General features: G+C 45.2%; 1 protein-coding gene across 2 annotated transcripts in view; it reads left to right on the forward strand.

The window, feature by feature from the left end:
• The window catches only part of SLC6A19 (solute carrier family 6 member 19), a 291,943-nt gene that overhangs the window by 155,726 nt on the left and 115,664 nt on the right, over positions 1 to 20,553 (forward strand). For both annotated transcript variants that reach the window (XM_073678408.1, XM_073678407.1), the window contains exons 4-5: positions 16,390 to 16,571; positions 17,091 to 17,201. In XM_073678408.1, the coding sequence (XP_073534509.1) occupies positions 16,390 to 16,571; positions 17,091 to 17,201 (293 nt within the window). The remainder of the gene's footprint in view (positions 1 to 16,389; positions 16,572 to 17,090; positions 17,202 to 20,553) is intronic.

Below are 20,553 nucleotides of genomic sequence, written 5' to 3' on the forward strand. Positions count from 1 at the left end.
GTACTCGGTGCCTCCCACCTCAATCCACCTAATATTGGGGTTATGGCCAATTGATGAGAGCAGGTGCTCCGTCACTAGGATGTATAAGAGAGGGGACAGAGGACATCACTGCCTTGTCCCATTGGTGATTGTGAAAGGTGATGAAAATGTTCTGACGCACCCCCTGGGCCTTGGGACACCCGGAGCCGGACCCTTTTTGGTGGATGCTGGTGGTTGTAGTCTTCGTGGCGGCGACCCAGTTCCGTGGCTCAGGGCGGTCAAACCAGTGGCGGAACTATTTATGTGGTTTTCATGTTTAAATGTCCGACTACGCCACCCGTGGATTGCGGTCAGAGTGAACCGCCACTACAGGGCAGACCACTGAGGCTGGTGTTGTGGGTGCAGCAGAGCGTAGCATAACTCCCCACGGGAGGAGTATAGCCTCAGGGCAGTGTATTCGGAGGATGGGGGTGATGGTGCAGGGCAGCAGCAGTAACGACACGGAGTCAGTGATGCAGTTCAGGGCCTTTACTCACAGTTCTTATTATCCAGACCACGTCTGCAGGTAACGGCTGCCCACGTCGTACTGTGCTCACCAGGTGAGGGGCTCAGACAACTCCCAGATAACTTTGGAGCACTTCACAGGACCCCCTTTGTGTGTCCTTTGTCTGGCCTTTCTTACCAACAATTCTGTCCGGCTGCCTCGGGCCTCCTCTTGGTAAACTTGGCGCCAGTTTCCCTGACCCTGTGTGGTGCCTTCCTAGCGGGTGTAGCAAGGGGCTGCGCCACATAAAATGTCAGAGCCTCCGGTTTCTAGCTGAGGGTCGTTTCCTGCCTCCACTAGTTCGGGGACCGGTCTCCCCCTTTGGCCTGACCCCTCCACGCAGGTGGATTCGGGCGTGCGGTGGCGACTCGCCCGTCCGCACCCCTGGGATCCCTTCATTCCTCGTTCCTGGAGCCTTCTCCGCTCCTCTTCCTTCCTTCTCCCTCTTCCAGGCCTGGGCCTCTGTTACTAGGCCCGCCTCCGGAGCAGAGCTCATGCAGAGCCCCTGCTCCCTGCCACTTCTGCTCAGACTTCTCTGCACTGAACTAAGATGGTGCCCACCTTTTATACTCCCTTCTCAATGCACCCAGGAACTGCTTCCTCCCTGCTCCTGCACTACAGGGTTCCCCTTCCTCAGTGTTCCCTCCCCCCACTCCAGCCAGGGACAGAGACTGTCGTGCCCATCTCAGGGGCATATTGGTCGCCCTGCCCCACAGCAATGTGGTGTAATGCATGCAGGTGTCGGGTCCTGATCCACACTCCATCCTTACCTGAGAGTGAGATATCACACCTCTGGGTGAGGTGCAATACGTCTGTAGCAACCGAGCCCTCAGGGTGCTACAGTTCCATTTATCTTCAGCCTAAGTGACGTATTGCGATACAGGGCCGTGATTTTGGCTATAAAAGGGTCCCCTAGACCCCTACCCCAAGCTTTTTAAGAGAATCATATATGGCGTGCCAGGAGACTCTATGGAATGCTTTCTCAGCATCCAACGAGAGTATCTAATTACAAATTTTTAACTGCATCTAGCCCAGGAAATACTTTGTGCCTAGTAGCAGTGTCTGCTAGTGAGCGGATTATCCCGGCTGTTAAGCAAGCTGCACCACCTGTAGTTTAGACACTTAATTTTTTCAAAGGAAATGCTTCGGGACCATGGGATACTTAGTGAAGAGCATCAGGAGGCACCCCAAGGCATAGAGGCTGGGACTGGCAGTAGGATGCCTTGCGGTGGACAGCCGAGCTCGATCCTTATAAAAGCTTTTTAACTGCAGCAGCTTTAGTGGACGCTACTGGAGCTGGAATTACCGCGGCTGCTGGCATGAGACTTGCCCTCCAATAGATCCTTGTAAATGGATTTAAAGTGTATTCATTCAAATTAGAGAGACAATTTAAATTAAAAAGCTTAGAGCTGCCTCCACCACAGGGGGGCTCGCTCGACCCACCAGCGGACAGGCACCAGTATTGGGAGAGGGGGGCTGGCCGTCAGGGTTCACCGCGGCTCTGGCACAAACCCGGCGACACGGAGGTGGCACTGGCAGGAGTGGACTGGCCGTGTCGGCTTCTCAGTTTTTGGATTTTAGAAGGGCATGACATGCCTATATCTGTGTCTCCCCCTCCTTTTACTCCTCCACCTCTTTTCTTTTCGCATGACTATATGTACTTGTCACTTTTCCATGTGTTAGTTATGTCTTCTGAGCAGTTTGTCAGCTTTTGGACACCTTTGAAGGTGTTTTCTTTGTGTTTCTATGTGTTTTTGTTTGCCTGCCATTGGTTTTAACGGTGTTCGAAGGTGTTCGACGAACAGTTCGACGAACAGTTCGGCGAACACACGGGTGTTCGACGAACCGAACCGAACTCGAACACTACGGGGGTGGCTCAACACTAGTGCTAATACCATGGCATTGTACCATAGTTTGCTGGAAATATTCCAGGCTGGTAGGAGGCAAGCAAATTCCCACAGAAAAGTACCAGCAGTAATGTTCAGGCCACATTTCAAGTGCAAGCAGCTTTAGAGGACTTCCTGGGAGAAATGACAAGCAGGGTAGATACGGTTTCCCTCTATGCCAGTCCTTTCACCGAGATAAATGCAACTCTCAGCAAAAAAAAGTTGTGGACTGGCTCTGTACCCTCTCTGGCCACATTACCTGTCCACGTGTTTGTGGTTAGGAGGTCCTTCCCAGTAAGTGTAATGTTGTGGGACCCATGCTTGTGGAAGGCGGAGGCGATACCGGGAAATATAGTGGCTGCTGGGGACCGAGTATGGACACCCGGCCGCCGCAGGCATGAGGTTATGAAAAGCTTCCGCCTCCACGAGCCTAAAAGGCCACATTTCAAGTGCAAGCAGCTGTCAAAAATTTGGCAGTATAGTATTGCAGCCTGTGGGTGGGTGGGTGGCTGCCTGCATACTGACAACTGAACGCTGAAGTGGGACAAGGACGTGAACAGTGATTTTTGCAAGTCTGCAATGACAGGTGCGTGGCGGGAGGCATCTTTGCATGCGCCAAGGATCACTTATGATGGTCTCACTTTTAGGCAGTGACCTGGGAGTCATAAATGCTTCCAGGGGTCTTCCCTATGCTGTTCCCATGTCTTTTCAGCACTGTATGCATGTGTCTGATCATGTGTCACACACCACATGGCCAGATAAGACTGTAAAATGTTAAAATGACATTTCCTGGTGAATGCATTTGTCTTGATTGAAAGCAATGCAAAAGTGCAAAAACACATCAAAAGCGCTACATGTGAACATAGCCCAAGTTGTGGAGGAGTATTTTTGGTTTTGGTTATTTTATTTACCTTACATACAAGTCATTACCCTGGAAAGGATGTTCCTTAACATATTTCCCAGGAAAATCCATTTTGGTTTCATTTTTGTATGTTTTATTGTGAGTCTGTAAAAGTGGAGTAATAATCTGACAACGTTGTTGACAGCAGTGACCTGGGAGTCAGAAATGCTTCCAGGGGTCTTCCCCATGCTGTTCCCATGTCATTTGAGCACTGTTCCCATCGATTTGGGTAATTTTTAGGCCCTCTGCAGACCGCCAGGGTGAGCCGCCTGGAAAATGCTCTAGTTTCCCATAGACTTGCATTGGGCTCATTGCTCGGGTCGAGCACCTGAGTATTCCAATTTGCTCGACCTGAGCATCGAGCACCCAAGCATTTTAGTGCTCGCTCATCACTAGTGATCATGCATCTGTGCTGCTATATTCATTGTTGTTTATGGGAGAAGGGAAACACTCAACTGTTTCATTAACTTGCTTAGAAGGGGTTATCCACGGAATAAGGTATTACTTAATGATTGGTGAGGGTCTAAATGCGGAGACCTACAACGATAGGCACAATGTGCCAGATGGGACACTTTTATCCCTGTTTCAAAATGGAGCAGCAGGTCAGATGCCTGACTGCTGCTCCATTTATTTTCTTTGGGGCTACTTGAAAGAGTCGAGCGCAGCGCTCAGCAGCCCCATATAGAATGAATGGAGCAGTAGTTCAGCTGACGCACTGCCGCTCCATTCTATCTGGGATAAAAACTCCCTATTCTGCCGATTGGTGTGGGTACCAGCAGTCATAGCCCCTCAATCAACATGTTGTCAGCTATCCTGTAGATAAGTGCAAATTTGTTTTCACCAGTCAACCCCTTAATCTTCAATGGGAAGGCTGAATGTTTGGTCTCTTCAATTTTGGATTGTGAGTGATGAGAAGGGGACCTTAATCCTCCTTTTAAATGTGAGTCAAAAAATAGAAGCAGCAAATATTAGTTATGTATGGCGCATACTTTCAATATGCCCTCAGAGAAGATAATACTCACTAATATCCAACTTTTATTGTAGCCCTTGGGGTTCGTTCAATCTGACAAAGTGACCTTCAGATCCAAAAATGTTGTGCACCACTGTCCTAAAGGGACTACAGAATTCAATAAAATAAATATTTGTAAAAATATTTAAAAAAAATAAAAAATATAAAAAAAAATTAAAATCATATCCCCTCCCCCCCCATTAAAAATAAAGGAATAAAAAAATACAAGAATACGCATCTGTAAAAGTCCAATTTATCAAAATATAACCTTAATTAACCCCTTCACACCTTGAACATATTTCATTTTTTTCATTTTTTTCTCCCCCTCTTCCAAGAGCCATAACTTTTTTACTTTTTCGTGAATATAGCCGTATGAAGGCTTGTTATTTGCATGATAAGTTGTAATTTTGAGTGACACCATTTATTTTAGCACATAGTGTATTGGAAAACAGGAAAAAAATTCAAAATGCGTTGAAATTGTAAAAAATTAGCAATTTCACAATTGCTTTTGGGGTTTTTTATTTACCATGTTTACTATATGGTAAAACTGACCTGATAATATGATTCTCCAGGTCAGTATTAGTACGCAGATATCAAACATGTATAGTTTTTTTTTTTTATTTAAGCAGTGAAAAAATTTCTAGGGCTTTGAGGGCTTATTTTTTGCACCCTGAGCTGAAGTTTTAACTAATACCATTTTGGATTAGATATAATATTTTGATTGTCTCTCATTGCATTTTAATTGCAATGTTGCAGTGGCCAAGAAAACGTTTTTTTTGTTATGCTATTTACCAATCTGATTAATTTTTTAATATTTTGATAGATTGGACTTTTACGAACACAGCGATATCAAATATGTGTAATTTTAATTTCCTTTTAATTGTTTTATTTTTAATGGGGCAAAAGAGGAGTGATTTGAACTTTTGTGTTTTTTTATTTTTTTTTCATATTTTTTTTAAATTTTGTTTTTTTCACTTTCTACTGGATTTAATAGTCCTTTTAGGGTTAGGGTCATCCAATTGCTAAAATTATGATCCCCTATTAATGCCAGCCACAGGCTGGATCTTCAGTAGAGTTGAGCCACCCCCGTAGTGTTCTGGTTCGGTTAAAACCGAACACCGTTAAAACCGAACACCGTTAAAACCAATGGCAGGCAAACAAAAACATATAGAAACACATAGAAAACACTTTCAAAGGTGTCCAAAAGCTGACAAACTGCTCAGAAGACACAACTAACACATGGAAAAGTGACAAGTACATATAGTCATGCGAAAAGAAAAGAGGTGGAGGAGTAAAAGGAGGGGGAGACACAGATATAGGCATGTCATGCCCTTCTAAAATCAAGAAAGGCTGGAGTAAAAATCTAAAATCAGCCTACCAACACCCAGACGTCGTGACAAGAATATTGAAAAAAGAAATATCTTTAGGTAGAATGGCGGTTCCATTCAGAACACTTTTCTTACAAGACGTAGTGGTATCCCCGTTGTGAGTTGTGCCAAAAACGGAACCCAATACATTCGGACTAATCCACCATTTGTCATATCCAAGGGGCAGGTCAGTAAACGACAACATCGACGCGGAACCAAGTACAGTAGTATATACTGTACATCCTTTGACAAGGCAATCAGGCAGATCAAGAAGTTGGGAAGGGTCACCCTAATGGCCAAAACAGACATTGATGCGGCGTTCCGGTTACTTACTACCTGTGCCTCCGAATAGTGTCCACCTACTGGGCTGCTTCTGGGAAGGAGCATACTATATAGATCGCTGTTTGCCCATTGGGTGGTCCAGATCCTGCTCACTATTTGAGGCGTTTAGTTGCTTCATCGAAAGGGTTGTAATGGACGTTTCTAAGGGGGCACATATTATCCATTACCTCGACAACTTCTTATGCCTGGGCCCAAAAGATTTGCCACAGTGTGAATACACGCGGTAGTCCACCTGTGAGAAGGAGAGAGCTGGAGGGAGAGCGGACACCACAGACTCGTTGGGTTAGATGGAGAACGGAAGAAGGAAAGAGGGTGAGGGAGGTAAGGGAGTACAGTGGAAGGCCGAAAAGAGCTCCCCCATATTCCTACTGGGCAGGGAGCAGCCCTGGGAAGAAAAGCCGCTTGCACATCCCTTTGAGGTTACGGGCGCGAGCGGGCAGAGGGACTACGCTGGAGTGCGAAGCCGACACGGCCAGTCCGTTCCTGCCCGTGCGACCTCTGTGTCGCTGGGTTTGTTCCAGAGCCTCGGTGGACCCTGACGGCCAGCCCCCCTCTCCCAATACTGGTGCCTGTCCGCTAGTGGGTCGAGCCCCCCCGTGGTGGGTGGGGGGGAGTAACATCTGCAGAAGAAAGAACATCTTCCAGCCAAACTAAGATATCTACTTCTTTTCGTGGACAATGTGATACGATCCCTTTCTTACGGACACGCCCATCGCTACAAATTCCAGATGAGGCAAAAAAAAAAGGTGCTTCAACGGATATCAAGTGCTCCTTCAAGTGGGCTCTCCTCCACCTCAACTTTAACATCACAAATACTCCAGTCCTCAGAGGTGTCACCCCAATCGCACTTGCTTCCTCACAGCTCCCAAGTCTCCAGCTGCCGGTCTGAGTATGGGGTAACACAGATGGTTGAGTCTGCAAAGCAGTTTACTCATACTATAGCCTGGGAAACGGAGGTCTGCTCCAGAGCTTCTGTTAATCCAGATGAGGAAATGTTCTGCACTGATGCCCAGAATCTTTATGAGTCGGATCCAGGACCAGATGAAGAAGGTTCTGAGCATAATGTAGACCCTCTTTCCCAAACTGTAACTCCTGTTGGTGGAGACAATGATGAAGACGATGATGAGACTCAAATACCTGATTGGAGCGACAACTTGACTTTTTGGTCAGGGCAGGAAGAGGTTGGCTCTGCGGACGACGGGTTTGAGAACACGCAGGGTGATGATGACGAGGTTGGAGATCCCACTAACTGTCAACCCACAGTCAGCCAGTCGATGAGTTCAGCAGAGGAGGTGGAGGAGGATGCTATTGACGACGAGGTTAGGTTGCGCCTTCATGCACGGAGACGGAGTACTGGAAGCACGTCAACAACTGCATCGTCAACCAAAACTCTGCCTCTGACCATAAGTCGTGGCTCTTCAGGTCGCATGGGCTCTAAGCCTTGATAGCCTGGGCATTTTTTCAGATGGATAAGGATGACCCAACTTGTGTTATCTGTAATATTTGTCACCAAAATCTAAGTAGAGGCCAAAAAATCCATAGTTTGAGTACTTCATGAATGAACAGTCACATGGATATGAAGCATAAGTTGCAGTGGGAAGCTCACTGTGCTACAATGCGGCCTAGCGGGCCGGGCCGGACATCGAGAGCACCACCTTTGGATCAAGGCAACCTAACTTTTCCGCCTGCATCTTCCTCACAGACCAACAGTTTGCCGGGGACACCCTACTCAACCCCGTCTAAGCACAACAGCCAGCCCTCGGTCCCTCAGATGTGGACAAGTAAAAGACCATTTCCTCCTAGCCATGACAAAGCTAAGAGGTTGAATTTCACCATCTGCAAGCTGTTGGCTACAGAAATGCTGCCTTTCCACCTGGTGGACACAGAGGATTTTCGAGACCTTATGTCCGTCGCAGTGCCCCAGTACCAGATGCCCAGTCGACACTACTTCTCAAAGAAAGGTGTGCCTGCGCTACACCAGCATGTCGCACACAACATCACCGCTTCTTTGAGAAACTCTGTGTGTGACAGGGTGCATTTCACCACAGACACTTGGACGAGTAGGCATGGACAGGGGCGTTACATGTTGCTGACTGGGCACTGGGTAACTAAGGTGATAGCAGGACAAGGGGCTGCTGTCCAAGTCTTGCGGTCCTCACGAGTTGTGCATCAATCCTCTTTATCTAGAAGTTCCTCCACTGATTCTGCCTCCTCAACCTCCTCTCGGTCCTCCACCTGCACCCAAAGCATGTCTAGTAATGCCACCCGCTTTCTAACTGCGCAGAAGGAATCCTGCACACCATCTTACTATGCTGGCAGCAGGGCTCAACGTCATCAGGCGGTGTTTACTTTGAAATGTCTGAGAAATGTGAGTCACACAGCTGAGAAGTTGTGGTCAGCTCTAGAGACCCAGTTTCATGAATGGTTGTCTCCACTGGACCTGCAACCAGGGAAGGCCGTGTGCGACAATGCTGCAAACCTGGGTGTGGCCCTTCGCCGGGTCAATGTCACACACATGAATTGTATGGCTCACGTGTTGAACCTGGTTGTCCAGCAATTTTTAGCCCACTATCCTGGACTAGATGGCCTTCTGCAGAGGGCACGGTCGCTGTGTGCTCACTTTCGCCGTTCGCATCCCGCAGCTCAACGACTTACATCTCTACAGAAGTCGTTGGGCCTGCCACTTCACCGGCTGAAATGCGATGTGCCGACACGGTGGTATTGAACTCTGCACATGTTGCAGCGACTGTGGCAGCACCGACAAACCCTGGTGCAATACGTTCTGACTTATAGCCTGGGCCAACGAGATCCAGAGGTGGGGCAAATCACGCTGGAGGAGTGGTCTCAGATCAGGGACCTATGCACCTTTCTGCACAGTTTTGAAATGGCGACGAAGATGTTTAGTGCTGACGATGCCATTATCAGCATGACTATTCCGGTGATTTACATGCTGGAGCACACGTTAAACAGACTTTGGAGTCAGGAGGTGGGACAAGAGGAGGTGGAGGAAGTAGAGGAGGAGTCGTATGCGTAAGGGATAACATCTCCAAGGTCCAGACGGTCGGTAGCACCAAGGCGGCAGGCATGGGAGGGTGGGGGAGAGGGATTTACCAGGGCGCATGGTAGCAGCCAAACTGTTGAGGAAGGTGCAGGAGCCGAGGATGAAGTGGAGGACGAACTGGCGATGGGCATGGAAGACTCATCAGATGAGGGAGACCTTGATCACATTTCTGTTGTGCGAGGTTGTGGGGAGAGGGCAGAGGAAGGAAGCATGATTCTTACCTCGCTACCAACACAACAAGGACTTGGTCCTCCTGGATGCGCAAGACCATCTATACTAAACTCCACCAGATTTCAAATTAATAATAATTTTTAGCTGCATCTAGCCCGGAAAATAATTTTGGGGCTCCTAGATGCGCAAGACACATGAGTGCCTTCTTGCTCCACTACCTGCAACATGACCCTCGGATTGTCAGAATTCAAAGTAATCCCGACTACTGGGTTGCCACACTCTTAGATCCCCGGTACAAAAGTAAATTTGCCGAAATAATTCCTGCCATAGAAAGGAATTCATGCATGCAGGAGTGTCATCAGAGGCTGTTGCATAATCTTACATGTGTTTTTCCACAAAACACCAGTGGTGCACGTAGTGAATCTCACAGTTCTAACTGGCCAACCGTGGGACTGTCGAGTCTTCATCACTCAAACCGTAACAGTAACACAGTATCTGCTGGTAACAGCAATTTTGTGGAATTGTTTCACCACTTTTTTAGACCATCCTTTGCAAGGCCACAGGAGACAAGAAGTCTGACACATAGTCAACGCCTAGAGAGGATGGTACAGGAGTATTTCCAAGTGAACATCGAAGCCATGACTGTGTCACTGGACCCTTGCTCATTTTGGGCTTCCAATCTGGAAAAATGGCCGGAGCTCGCCACTCACGCCTTGGAGATCTTGTCATGCCCTGCAGCCAGCGTTCTCTCTGAACGTGTGTTCAGCGCTGCTGGTGGTGTGCTGACAGATAGGCGCACGCGACTGTCCACTCAGAATGTAGACATACTCACATTCATAAAGATGAACAAATCATGGATCCGCAAGGACTTTTCTACCCCTGTGTCATCCTGGGGAGAGTAAAAGCTTGAGGATTTGGTAAAATCACCTCACCAACCATTTTAAGCAACTCTGGGGCAATTGATGCCACTGAAGTGGTGTCTGTGCCACAATTTTTGGAAAAAATGGAGACTCTTTGTGGAGTCCCCTTGCTGTGTTTTACGTGACGTTGGCCTCGTCAATTCCAGGTGGGTTGGGTCGCCCCCCCCCTTTTAACCGTAAGAAACTACATACACTATGGCTTGGGGTAACACAGATGGTTGAGTCTGAAGAGCTGTTTACTCAGAGGTCTGCTCCAAAGCTTCATTGTCTGCTAGTCAGCGTAGTAGCCCAGCTCTGAAGCAAGCTACACTGCTTGTGTATCTAATAAGAATTTTTAACTGCATCTAGCCTAGGCAGACTGTGGGGACCCCCAACCAAACCCAGACGCTCAGCCCCCCTACCGCCCCCCTTTCCTTGACAATACAATAATGTAACTCTTACAAGTAGATGGGTGAGGATCGGTCACAGCTTTATTAACTCTTTGTACTCATTCCATTAGAAAGGCATTTTATTTCTAAAATAATTCAGCTTGTTGCAGCATGCCCTGTGTCTCCACACCGGCAAGTTGGCCAACAAGTGTAACTCTACAACATGTCCTTTCTATTTCCAGGCCACGGAGGATCCTGCGTACTCGTATGCAGGACTCTGACCCCCATCCATCACTCTTAACGCTTGTTCCACTCCGTCCTGGAGTCCTGACAGGAATATGTCCAGTCCAATATCCATTAAGTGAACACCGTTGGGCCATATGAGGCCTGCTTTATCTCCTTCCAGTTGTCGGTGTCGTATCACTACACCGCCTCTGTCTCTTCTAAATTTTGCCATCCGAATATTTATTACCCGCCTTGTCCGTTCGATGGCCGTGATGTCTCGCGCACCTTGCCATACCGCTATCGGCACAATCTCTGACCATACTATAGTTAGTTTTGTGAAAAATTCTCTGAAGCACTCAGTGTCTAGTTTCATTATTGCCATTAGTTATGCGCTCTTGTGATGACCTAGGTCGTTTCCCCCGGCCTGTATAACTAAGATGACCGCACCTCTTGTCTCTCTCCCTACATTGATTACCTCCATTAGTACCTGTGGCCATTGCAGGCCTCTAATACCTCTCCAGTTGAAATATGTGTTATGAAACTCTAATTTCCTCCCGCCTGGGCGGACTTTCGCCCTTTTTTCTGCCCAATATATATACGAGTGGCCTATCACCCACACTGTTGGCTTAGCTTCACCTGTAAAAGAAACAAACCATGTTAGAATAACAAGTCGGGTTTTATGCATCTCGCCAAACACGTGGATCGCCATCTCCCTATCGTCTGAACTTCCGTTTCTGACAGTCCTGCTCTTGCTGCATCCGTGGCAACGCCTATGCGGAATGAGTGTGTCTCGTAATCTTTGGGGTGGTTCCCTGCAGATGGTAGGCATTTATTAAATATAGTTTGGAACTGGTATCTTGATAATGGCGTTCCATCAATGTGTGATAGGAAGAAATTACTTTGATCTCATGGTTATATATGTTTTTACTATTGTTACCCGACTCAGTGTACCGTTTGTGGGTTGTAGAAGTACCCAAGTGCCCCTGCCCGCTGGAACCGTTTTCGATTTGCGTATGCGTAGACGTATTGCATTATTGGCTATGACTACGTCCTGCTGTAATAAGCCTCCACTGGTGGTAATTTTGGATTGAGGGACTAATTCGCTTATGCATAGCGCCCCGAAGAAGGTGATCGCAAATGCAGTTGGCAGTATTGTTGCTTCAAATTGTAAGTGTCATGTTAATGGTGTTAGGGATATGATGTGAGAAATCAGTTTTAGTGACACGGGATGGGACGTCTACACTCCTGACTTGGCTGACCCCTTTTCCACCCTTTTATGGATTGTCTGATGATGAATCTCTTTGTCACTTCTCCCCAATCAGTAGTTGGAATTGAAATGCTACTCCGGTCAGACACTGCTGCGTTGACGCCCCTGATATGCCCCTCATCATTAGCTGGTGGAGAAATTCTATGGTGACTTGTAATCTGGCTTGTTCACATTGGTCAACCCGTCTGCCTGCTACTAGTCGTGTCCACTCTTCCCATGCCTTACCGTATGCTTGCCACGTTGACAGGGCAACTGATGCTCTGATTAATGGCATCAACTATTCGCCACTAGATCCCATAGGGAGGGTGGGCAACTGTTGCCCGATGGGTGAGTGTTGGGGAGGAGCTCTGTGAAATTCTGCCAATTGAATTGTGATAAAGCGTTAGCAGCAGCGTTAGACGCCTCAGCATCATGGCTAGCGCGGACTCATACATTGTGTTTTAGGCACAGGAATGCTAGCCCACGTAGTAGGCCTAGCACTGGGAGAGACGATGATGCCATCTTATTAATGCAGTGCGCTAGGCTGGTGTTTTTTGTTATGAAGCGTATATTTTTGTTAGCCAGGCGCGCGCCCCGTATTTCTATTGCTACCACTATTGGGAAGAGTTCCAGAAGTGTCTGTTTTTTTGTCAGCACTTGTTCTGCCCAATACAGAGGCCATAAGCTTGTGCACCATTGGTTATTTAGTATCGCTGCATATCCGTACAGATGGGCTACTCCAATGAGTAACAGACACTGCTAGAGGCCCAAAAGGTTTTACTTGGCTAGATGCAGTAAAAAATTGTTATTAAATACAAAGGTGGTGTAGCTTGATACAGATGGGCTACTACAATGAGTAACAGACACTGCAACAGGCCCAAAATTATTTACTGGGCTAGATGCAGTAAAAAATTGTAATTAAATTCAAAGGTAGTGTAGCTAGGTACAGATGGGCTATTACAATGAGTAACAGACACTGCTACTATGCCCAAAATTATTTACTGGGCTAGATGCAGTAAAAAATAGTTATTAAATTCAAAGGTGGTGTAGCTTGGTACAGATGGGCTACTACAATGAGTAACAGACACTGCTACAGGCCCAAAATTATTTACTGGGCTAGATGCAGTAAAAAATTGTTATTAAATTCAAAGGTGGTGTAGCTTGGTACAGATGGGCTACTACAATGAGTAACAGACACTGCTACAGGCCCAAAATTATTTACTGGGCTAGATGCAGTAAAAAATTGTTATTAAATTGAAAGGTGGTGTAGCTTGGTATAGATGGGCTACTACAATGAGTAACAGACACTGCTGCAGGCCCAAAATTATTTACTGGGCTAGATGCAGTAAAAAATTGTTATTAAATTCAAAGGTGGTGTAGCTTGGTACAGATGGTCTACTACAATGAGTAACAGACACTGCTACTATGCCCAAAAGGTTTTACTTGGCTAGGTGCAGTAAAAAAATGGTATTAGATACACAGGTGGTGTAGCTTGCAACACAGATAGGCTACTCCACTGACTAACACACACTGCTAGAGGCCCAAAAGGATTGGCTTAGTTAGATTTAGCCAAATGCTGTGAAAAACACTTGCACAGCACTGGCACAGACCTACCTGGCAAAAAGTGCTAGGAACTGCTGTAACCTAGCCCTCAAAAGGGCTGCAATTAAAAACTAGTCCCTACTCCCTAAACCTTTCTGTCTATTTAAGAGAAAATTCGCTTGCAATTCACAGTTACACAATATAGCGCTAACAGCAGCAGCGGTGCCGTCTAACACACAGCTGCAGCAGTGAGAAAATGGTGGCGATGGGGAAAATGGCTGGGTCTTATAAGGCAAGGACATGTGACATACACAGCCAATGACACATGCCCTTGCTTGTGTGAAAAAAAAGCACTTTGCTGCGTGTGTGCGCTGCTGATAGGCTGACAGACTGCACTGCCCCACTGTAAATGCGGGAAAGAAAATAAAAATGGAGATCGGCATTATTTCTGCAGAGATCCATCCCCTGCCCCTCCCCCCGCCCGCTGTACACTGAAAATGTGCATTAACATTGATTTACAGTATTACTGTGAAAAAATCCAGTTACGATTTTGGTGCACGAACAGTTATCGAACATAACCTCGAACAGCCAGATTTTTTGCAAATTGTTCGGATTCGTCGAACGGCTCGAACACCGCCCAAAACAGCTCAAATTTGAGATTGGCGAACAGTTCGAGTCGAACACCGCTCATCTCTAATCTTCAGCAGAACCCCGACTGTCTTGACAGCCCATTAACACCTCACTATCACGTCCTGGGTGCGCCGATGGGAGCATGGAACGAAATGAGCCCCTGTCGGCGTGTGTTAAATGCCGCTGTCAGAGGCATTTAAATGCCACTGTCAGAGAATGACAGTGGGATTTAACAGGTTAACAGCCATGGGAGGAGCTCCAGTCCACTCGCAGCTGTTAGAGGCACATGTCAGCTGATAAAATGTGCAGGAAATATGCAAGCCTGGCTTGTGAGCCTGCATAAAAGGCAGGGACATGACATATGATGTGCATATGACATTATATGTAATGAAGGGGTTAAATAGATCTGTAAGGAAAGACCTTAAAGGCAAATTGTCATGTCAAAAAATGCTATTAACAGGTAGATATGGGGTTAATCTGCAGGTTAATAGCACTCTAAAGCAGTGCGGTCACCACACTGAAATGCTGGCTACTGGGAGAAAATTAACTTTATTCCTCACGGCAGCCTCGGGCTATCAGTCATAGAGACTCAGCCAGAGCGGCTTCAGTCACTGCTCAGTACATAGTGAGCAGAGGCTGCAACTGTGCCCCCATGGCATTGACTGGCTCTAAACTCATGCACTGCTGAGGAGCTGTCAGTCAATGCCGGGGCATAGTTACAGCCGCCGCTTACTATGGTATGTACTGACCGGTGCGTGAAGTCGAGCTGGCAGCTCCTCTATGACTGAAAACTGAGAAAAAGAAATTCAAAAGTAGATAATTTCGTTTTTTTGGCTGCTGTAACACCACCAAAAATTGTAATGAAAAGTGATCAAAAAGCAATCAAAACATTGCAAAATTATTCCAAGATGATACCAATAAAAATACCAGCTCAGTAAAAAAAAAACTTGCCCTTACACAACCCCATTGACTGAAAAATGAAAATGTTCCATGTTTCGGAAAATTACGACAATGGCAAAAAAAATGTTTTTACAAATTTCCACATTTTTTCACCGATTAAATGAAACAAAACTATGCATGTTTGGTCTCATTGTAATCAAATTACCCAGTGATTATACAGCAAAATGAACACTGTAAAAACAAAACCCAAAAAGAAATTGTGAAATTGTAATTTTTTTTCTTCGATTTCACCACATTTCAAATTTTTTGGAAAATCAATGATGTAATTCAAAAGTACAACTTGTCCTGCAAAAAACAAGTTTATGATAGATCACATGCACACGTTCAGTATTTGATATTTCTTTATTTTTCCTCTGATTGTTCCACTTCTTGCTTTGGCTTACAAATACTAACATAAAAAATTCACCAAATACTGAACATGTGCACATGGCCTCATATAGATGAAAAAATAAAGTTATGGCTCTTGAAAACAGGAAGGAGAAAATAAGAGTGCAAAAATTAAAAAAATTGCATTGTTGGGAAAGGGTTAAAGGAGTTGTCCAGTGAAAACAAGTTAATATCTAGCCACAGGTTAACTTGCTGATTGGTGGGTGTCCAACAGTTGGGACTCGAAACCAGTTAGCAGAACCGGAAATTTTTATTCCCAACAAGGAACTTTAATCCCTGATACAAAATGGAGTGGCAGGTCGGATTCCTGGACGCCACTCCATTAATTCTCTACGGGAATACCGTAAAAAGCCAATCACAGCATTTGGTAGCCCATAGGGAATAAATGAGCATGTACATTACCACTCCATTCTAAAGATTCTGATCAGTGTGGGCCTCAGCAGTTGGACCCCCACTAATCAACAACTTGTCAACCATCCCCTGGATAGGTGATAATGTATTTGTTCCAGACAACTCATTTAACTGAGAAAATTCTGCAATTCTTTAAACTTAATTTCATAGCTTATGCCTTGCACTCAACCATAAATTACTTTACATTTGTTGACTATGTAATCAATATTATCTTAAGGTGTTGTCTCTTTTTGAACCTGACTGGGTTTGCAACCACAAAATGGTGCAATAACAAATCCTTCCAAAAAAGGATGTATTATTAAAGGATTTGAGCTCTAAGTGTTGAAGAATGTTGTGGCATAAATGTATGTGTGGGTTACAGACCACACATTTGCATGCCATAGTGTTATGAATTCTAAATGCATTCTACTATTGAACATTTGATGATCTTACAATTTTAGGTTTGGTAACAGAGTGTGCGAGAAGCTCTCCTGTGGATTATTTTTGGTACAGAGAAACACTGAACGTCTCGACAAAGATTGAAGACTCAGGCACACTTCAGTGGTGGCTAGTGCTTAGTTTGGCATGCGCATGGGGTGTACTCTATGTGTGCACCATCAGAGGGATTGAAACAACAGGCAAGGTATCATAAAAAATATAATACTATTTTATTTATGAATTACTTTATGCTAGTAAAGAAACATACCAGATTACAGCTTATCAGAACATATTAACACAGAAATGAATAGGAGATTCAAACATTTGCAAGCATTTTCTGGCAAGTTTCAGAATGGATCCGCTCAAAATGGCAGAAAAAAATGTGGTGTGAACTTACCCTATCTGTTTAGAGCCACAGCAACAAAGATGGAAAATTTTATAGACATCCCTAAAACTCTTTAGGGCTCATTTAGACATTAGTTTGTTACGTGCAAGTTTTAGACGTGTTTTTCACATAAAGATCTGTATTTTGTGTTTTTTGACATAAAGAATTGATGCATACAATAGCAAGCTATGTACAGCTACCATGAGGTTTTATTGTAGAGTAAAAATAAATGTGAAGGTAATTTGAGAAAATAAAAATGCAAAAATTATTGCTAGTGAAAATTCAATATAAACAAAATAAAAATTGCCCTTTTATGAGCTGATTTATCTTGCTTTTCAGGCTGTTTATGTGACGTCAACACTCCCATATGTGGTACTCACTATTTTCCTAATAAGAGGCCTAACACTGAAGGGTTCTGTAAGCGGAATTGTGTACTTATTCACTCCAGATGTAAGTACAGTTATTATGCTACAAACACTCTCTTTGTTAGCATTATCTCAAAATGTAAGAATTTTAGTTTTGTTTATTTCTGTAGGTGAAGATGTTTACAACTTTAAACTTCAGGCTCTGTTATTTGCAAAAATAATATTTAATGAATCATACTGCTTGGTACACAGCACTATGGTCTTGGATAAATATCCAAACAGGGACAACTTCTGTCTGGAGTTGGCATGTTTTTCCAGTGTTTGTCTAGCTTGTCTGGGCCCTCCAGTTTCCATGCATACTCAAAATATGCAGCTGAAGAACATCCCATCACTTCATTGGCTTTTCATGTCGTAAAAGACGTGCAACTTTCCATTAGTCCTCATTCAAAAGTCTGTTTTTCATGTAAGTGTTCTTTCTGTCTATTTCTCAGACAAAACACATATCCAATAAAAGGAATCTATCAGCAGTTTTTGCTATGTGTTCTGAGGACTGCATGAGGTAGGGGCTAAAACACTACATTCAGGGATGTGTCATTTATTAGGCTGTGTGTTGTTTACTCACAATGAAGGTTTTGCCAGGACATTATCACTGAACAGACTATGCTTCCTCATCTGATAAGCAGCTTACTGTCTATAGACAATGTACACAGAGAGCCTGGTGTGGATGGGGTTAGCTTTTCAGCTCTGCTTCATGCTACATCTAAGAACTCTGATTGTGTCACAGCTGTTACACCCAGTAATCACTAAGTGATACATTATTGGAATCAGAGTTTCTGTCTCTACATTATGCTGCTCTCAGATGAGGTAGCAAAAATCATGGCTGCGTTTTAATGGTGCTAGTCACATGTCCATTAGTCTGCAAAAAAAAATCACAGAGACATGTCCATTTTTTTTATTGGAGTCATGGATCAAAATTACAATTACAAGTCTATGGGTCTGTGAAAATTATGAATAGAGATGAGCGGTGTTCGACTAGAACTGTTCGCCAATCTCAAATTCGAGCTGTTTTGGGCGGTGTTCGAGTCGTTCGACGAACGTGAACGATTTGCAAAAAATTCAGCTGTTCGAGGTTATGTTCGATAACTGTTCGTGCACCAAAAGCGTGTCCTGCATGTCTGGCGCTATTTAGAGCACTAATCATGCAGGGATTGTCTGCAACCCACTGTAATGCCACAGCCATGGTGGTTGTGGCATTACAGTGGTTGCCCAAATCGATGGGAACAGTGCTCACAGTGAAACATGAAAAGCCGGCAATTCAGCAGCGGCATACACCGGTACCCGACAATTTAGAACAGAAAGAATATAGCATCACACATAGATTAGATAGATAGAAACATGTCAGTCACATATATAAGAAGTACAGTGACAGTGTTGGTTAATGTACTTGTCATTTAGTGTTAAAGGATTTATTAAAAAAAAATAATAGTGTTTTCATGCACCTGTCTCTTTAAAAAAGCCGGCCAGCAATTCAGCATCTGTACTCGACAATTTAGAACAGAAAGAATAGAGCATCACACATAGATTAGATAGATAGAAACATGTCAGTCACATATATAATAAGTACAGTGATAGTGTGGATTACTGTACTTGCATTTAGTGTTAAAATAAAGGATTTATTAAAAAAAAAATTGGCGTGGGGTTCCCCGTAATTTTAGTCTCTAGCGGAGGTTAAGCAGACGGCTGGGGCAGATGTTTGAAGCCTGGGAAGGGGGTAATACCCACAGAGCTTCCCAGGCTACTAATATCAGCCCCCAGTTGAATACCTAGCCTTTACTAGCTATTAAAATGGGGGACCCCCCAAAAAAATGACGTGGGGTCCCCCCTATTTTAATAGCTAGCAAAGGCTAGGCAGACAGCTGGGGGCTGATATTAATAGCCCAGGAAGGGTGCCATGAATATTGGCCCCCTCCCAGGCTAGAAACACCAGCCGTCAGCCGCCCAAGAAATGCGCCAATTCTGGCACTTAGCCTCGCTCTTCCCACTGCCCTGTAGCAGTGGGGTAATAGGGTTGGGGTTGATGTCAGCTTATAATGCCAGCTGACATCAAGCCCAGGTTAGTAATGGAGAGGCGTCTATAAGACACCCACATTACTAACCTCATAGTGAAAGTTAAAAAAAACACAAACACCCAGAATAAAGTCCTTTAATTGAAATTAACACACAATTCTTTACTGTTCTAAATTAAACTCTACTTACCGTCACGCCCATTCCAGCTGAAGCCAATGTCTTCTGCAATAAAAGTAAAATAATAAACCAACCTCATCCTTTCCTTTCCTTGGTTCCCAGGACAGCTTCAGCTCTGCTACATCGAGATGACAGGCTGGACCGCAGCAGACCGCTGCCATCCAGCTTGCCATGCCGCAGACACTGAGAAGCTTCTCAGTGAAGCTCCTCAGTGTCTGGCTGTGATGGCATCCAGATGAGCCGAGTTCATGTCCAATGAACTCAGCTCACCTCATGCACATCACTGACAGCATGGGAGAATTCTCCTGCGCATGCGGTGAGCGCAAGAGAATTCTCCCACGCTGGGATGGCATTGACATGACAGGCTTGATCGCAGCTGAGCGCTGCCATCCAGCTTGTCATCCTTCAGAGACACTGCAGAGCGCAAGCATGCCTGTGCTCTGCAGTGTCTATGAAGGATGGCATGCTGGATGGGAGTGCTCAGCTGCGATCCAGCCTGTCATCTCAATGCCATCCCAGCATTGGAGAATTCTCCTGCGCTCAGCGCTTGAGCAGGAGAATTCTCCCATGCTGGGATGGCATTCTGATGACAGTGTCTATGAAGGATGGCATGCTGGATGGCAGCGCTCAGCTGCGATCCAGCCTGTCATCTCAATGCCGTCCCAGCGTGGGAGAATTCTCCTGCTCAAGCGCTGAGCGCAGGAGAATTCTCCCACGCTGTCAGTGATGTGCATGAGGTGAGCTGAGTTCATGAATTCGGCTCATCTGGATGCCGTCACAGCGAGACACTGAGGAGCTTCACTGAGGAGCTTCTCAGTGTCTGCGGCATGGCAAGCTGCATGGCAGCTTTCGGCTGCGATCCAGCCTGTCATGTGAATGTAGCAGAGCTGGAGCCGTCCTGGGAACCATGGAAAGGTAAGGATGAAGTTGGTTTATTATTTTATTTCTATTGCAGGAGATCATTGGCTTCAGCTGGAATGGGCGTGATGGTAAGTAGAGTTTAATTTAGAACATTAAAGAATTGTGTGTTTATTTCAATTAAAGGACTTTATTCTGGGTGTATGTGTTTTTTTAACTTTCACTATGAGGTTAGTAATGGGGGTGTCTTATAGACGCCTCTCCATTGCTAACCTGCGCTTGATGTCAGCTGGCATTATAAGCTGACATCAACCCCAGCCCTATTACCCCACTGC

Source organism: Phyllobates terribilis, unplaced genomic scaffold (genome assembly GCF_046119375.1).
Source record: "Phyllobates terribilis strain yellow unplaced genomic scaffold, ASM4611937v1 Scaffold_4__5_contigs__length_816908805, whole genome shotgun sequence".
In the NCBI taxonomy this organism is placed as follows: Eukaryota; Metazoa; Chordata; class Amphibia; order Anura; family Dendrobatidae; genus Phyllobates; species Phyllobates terribilis.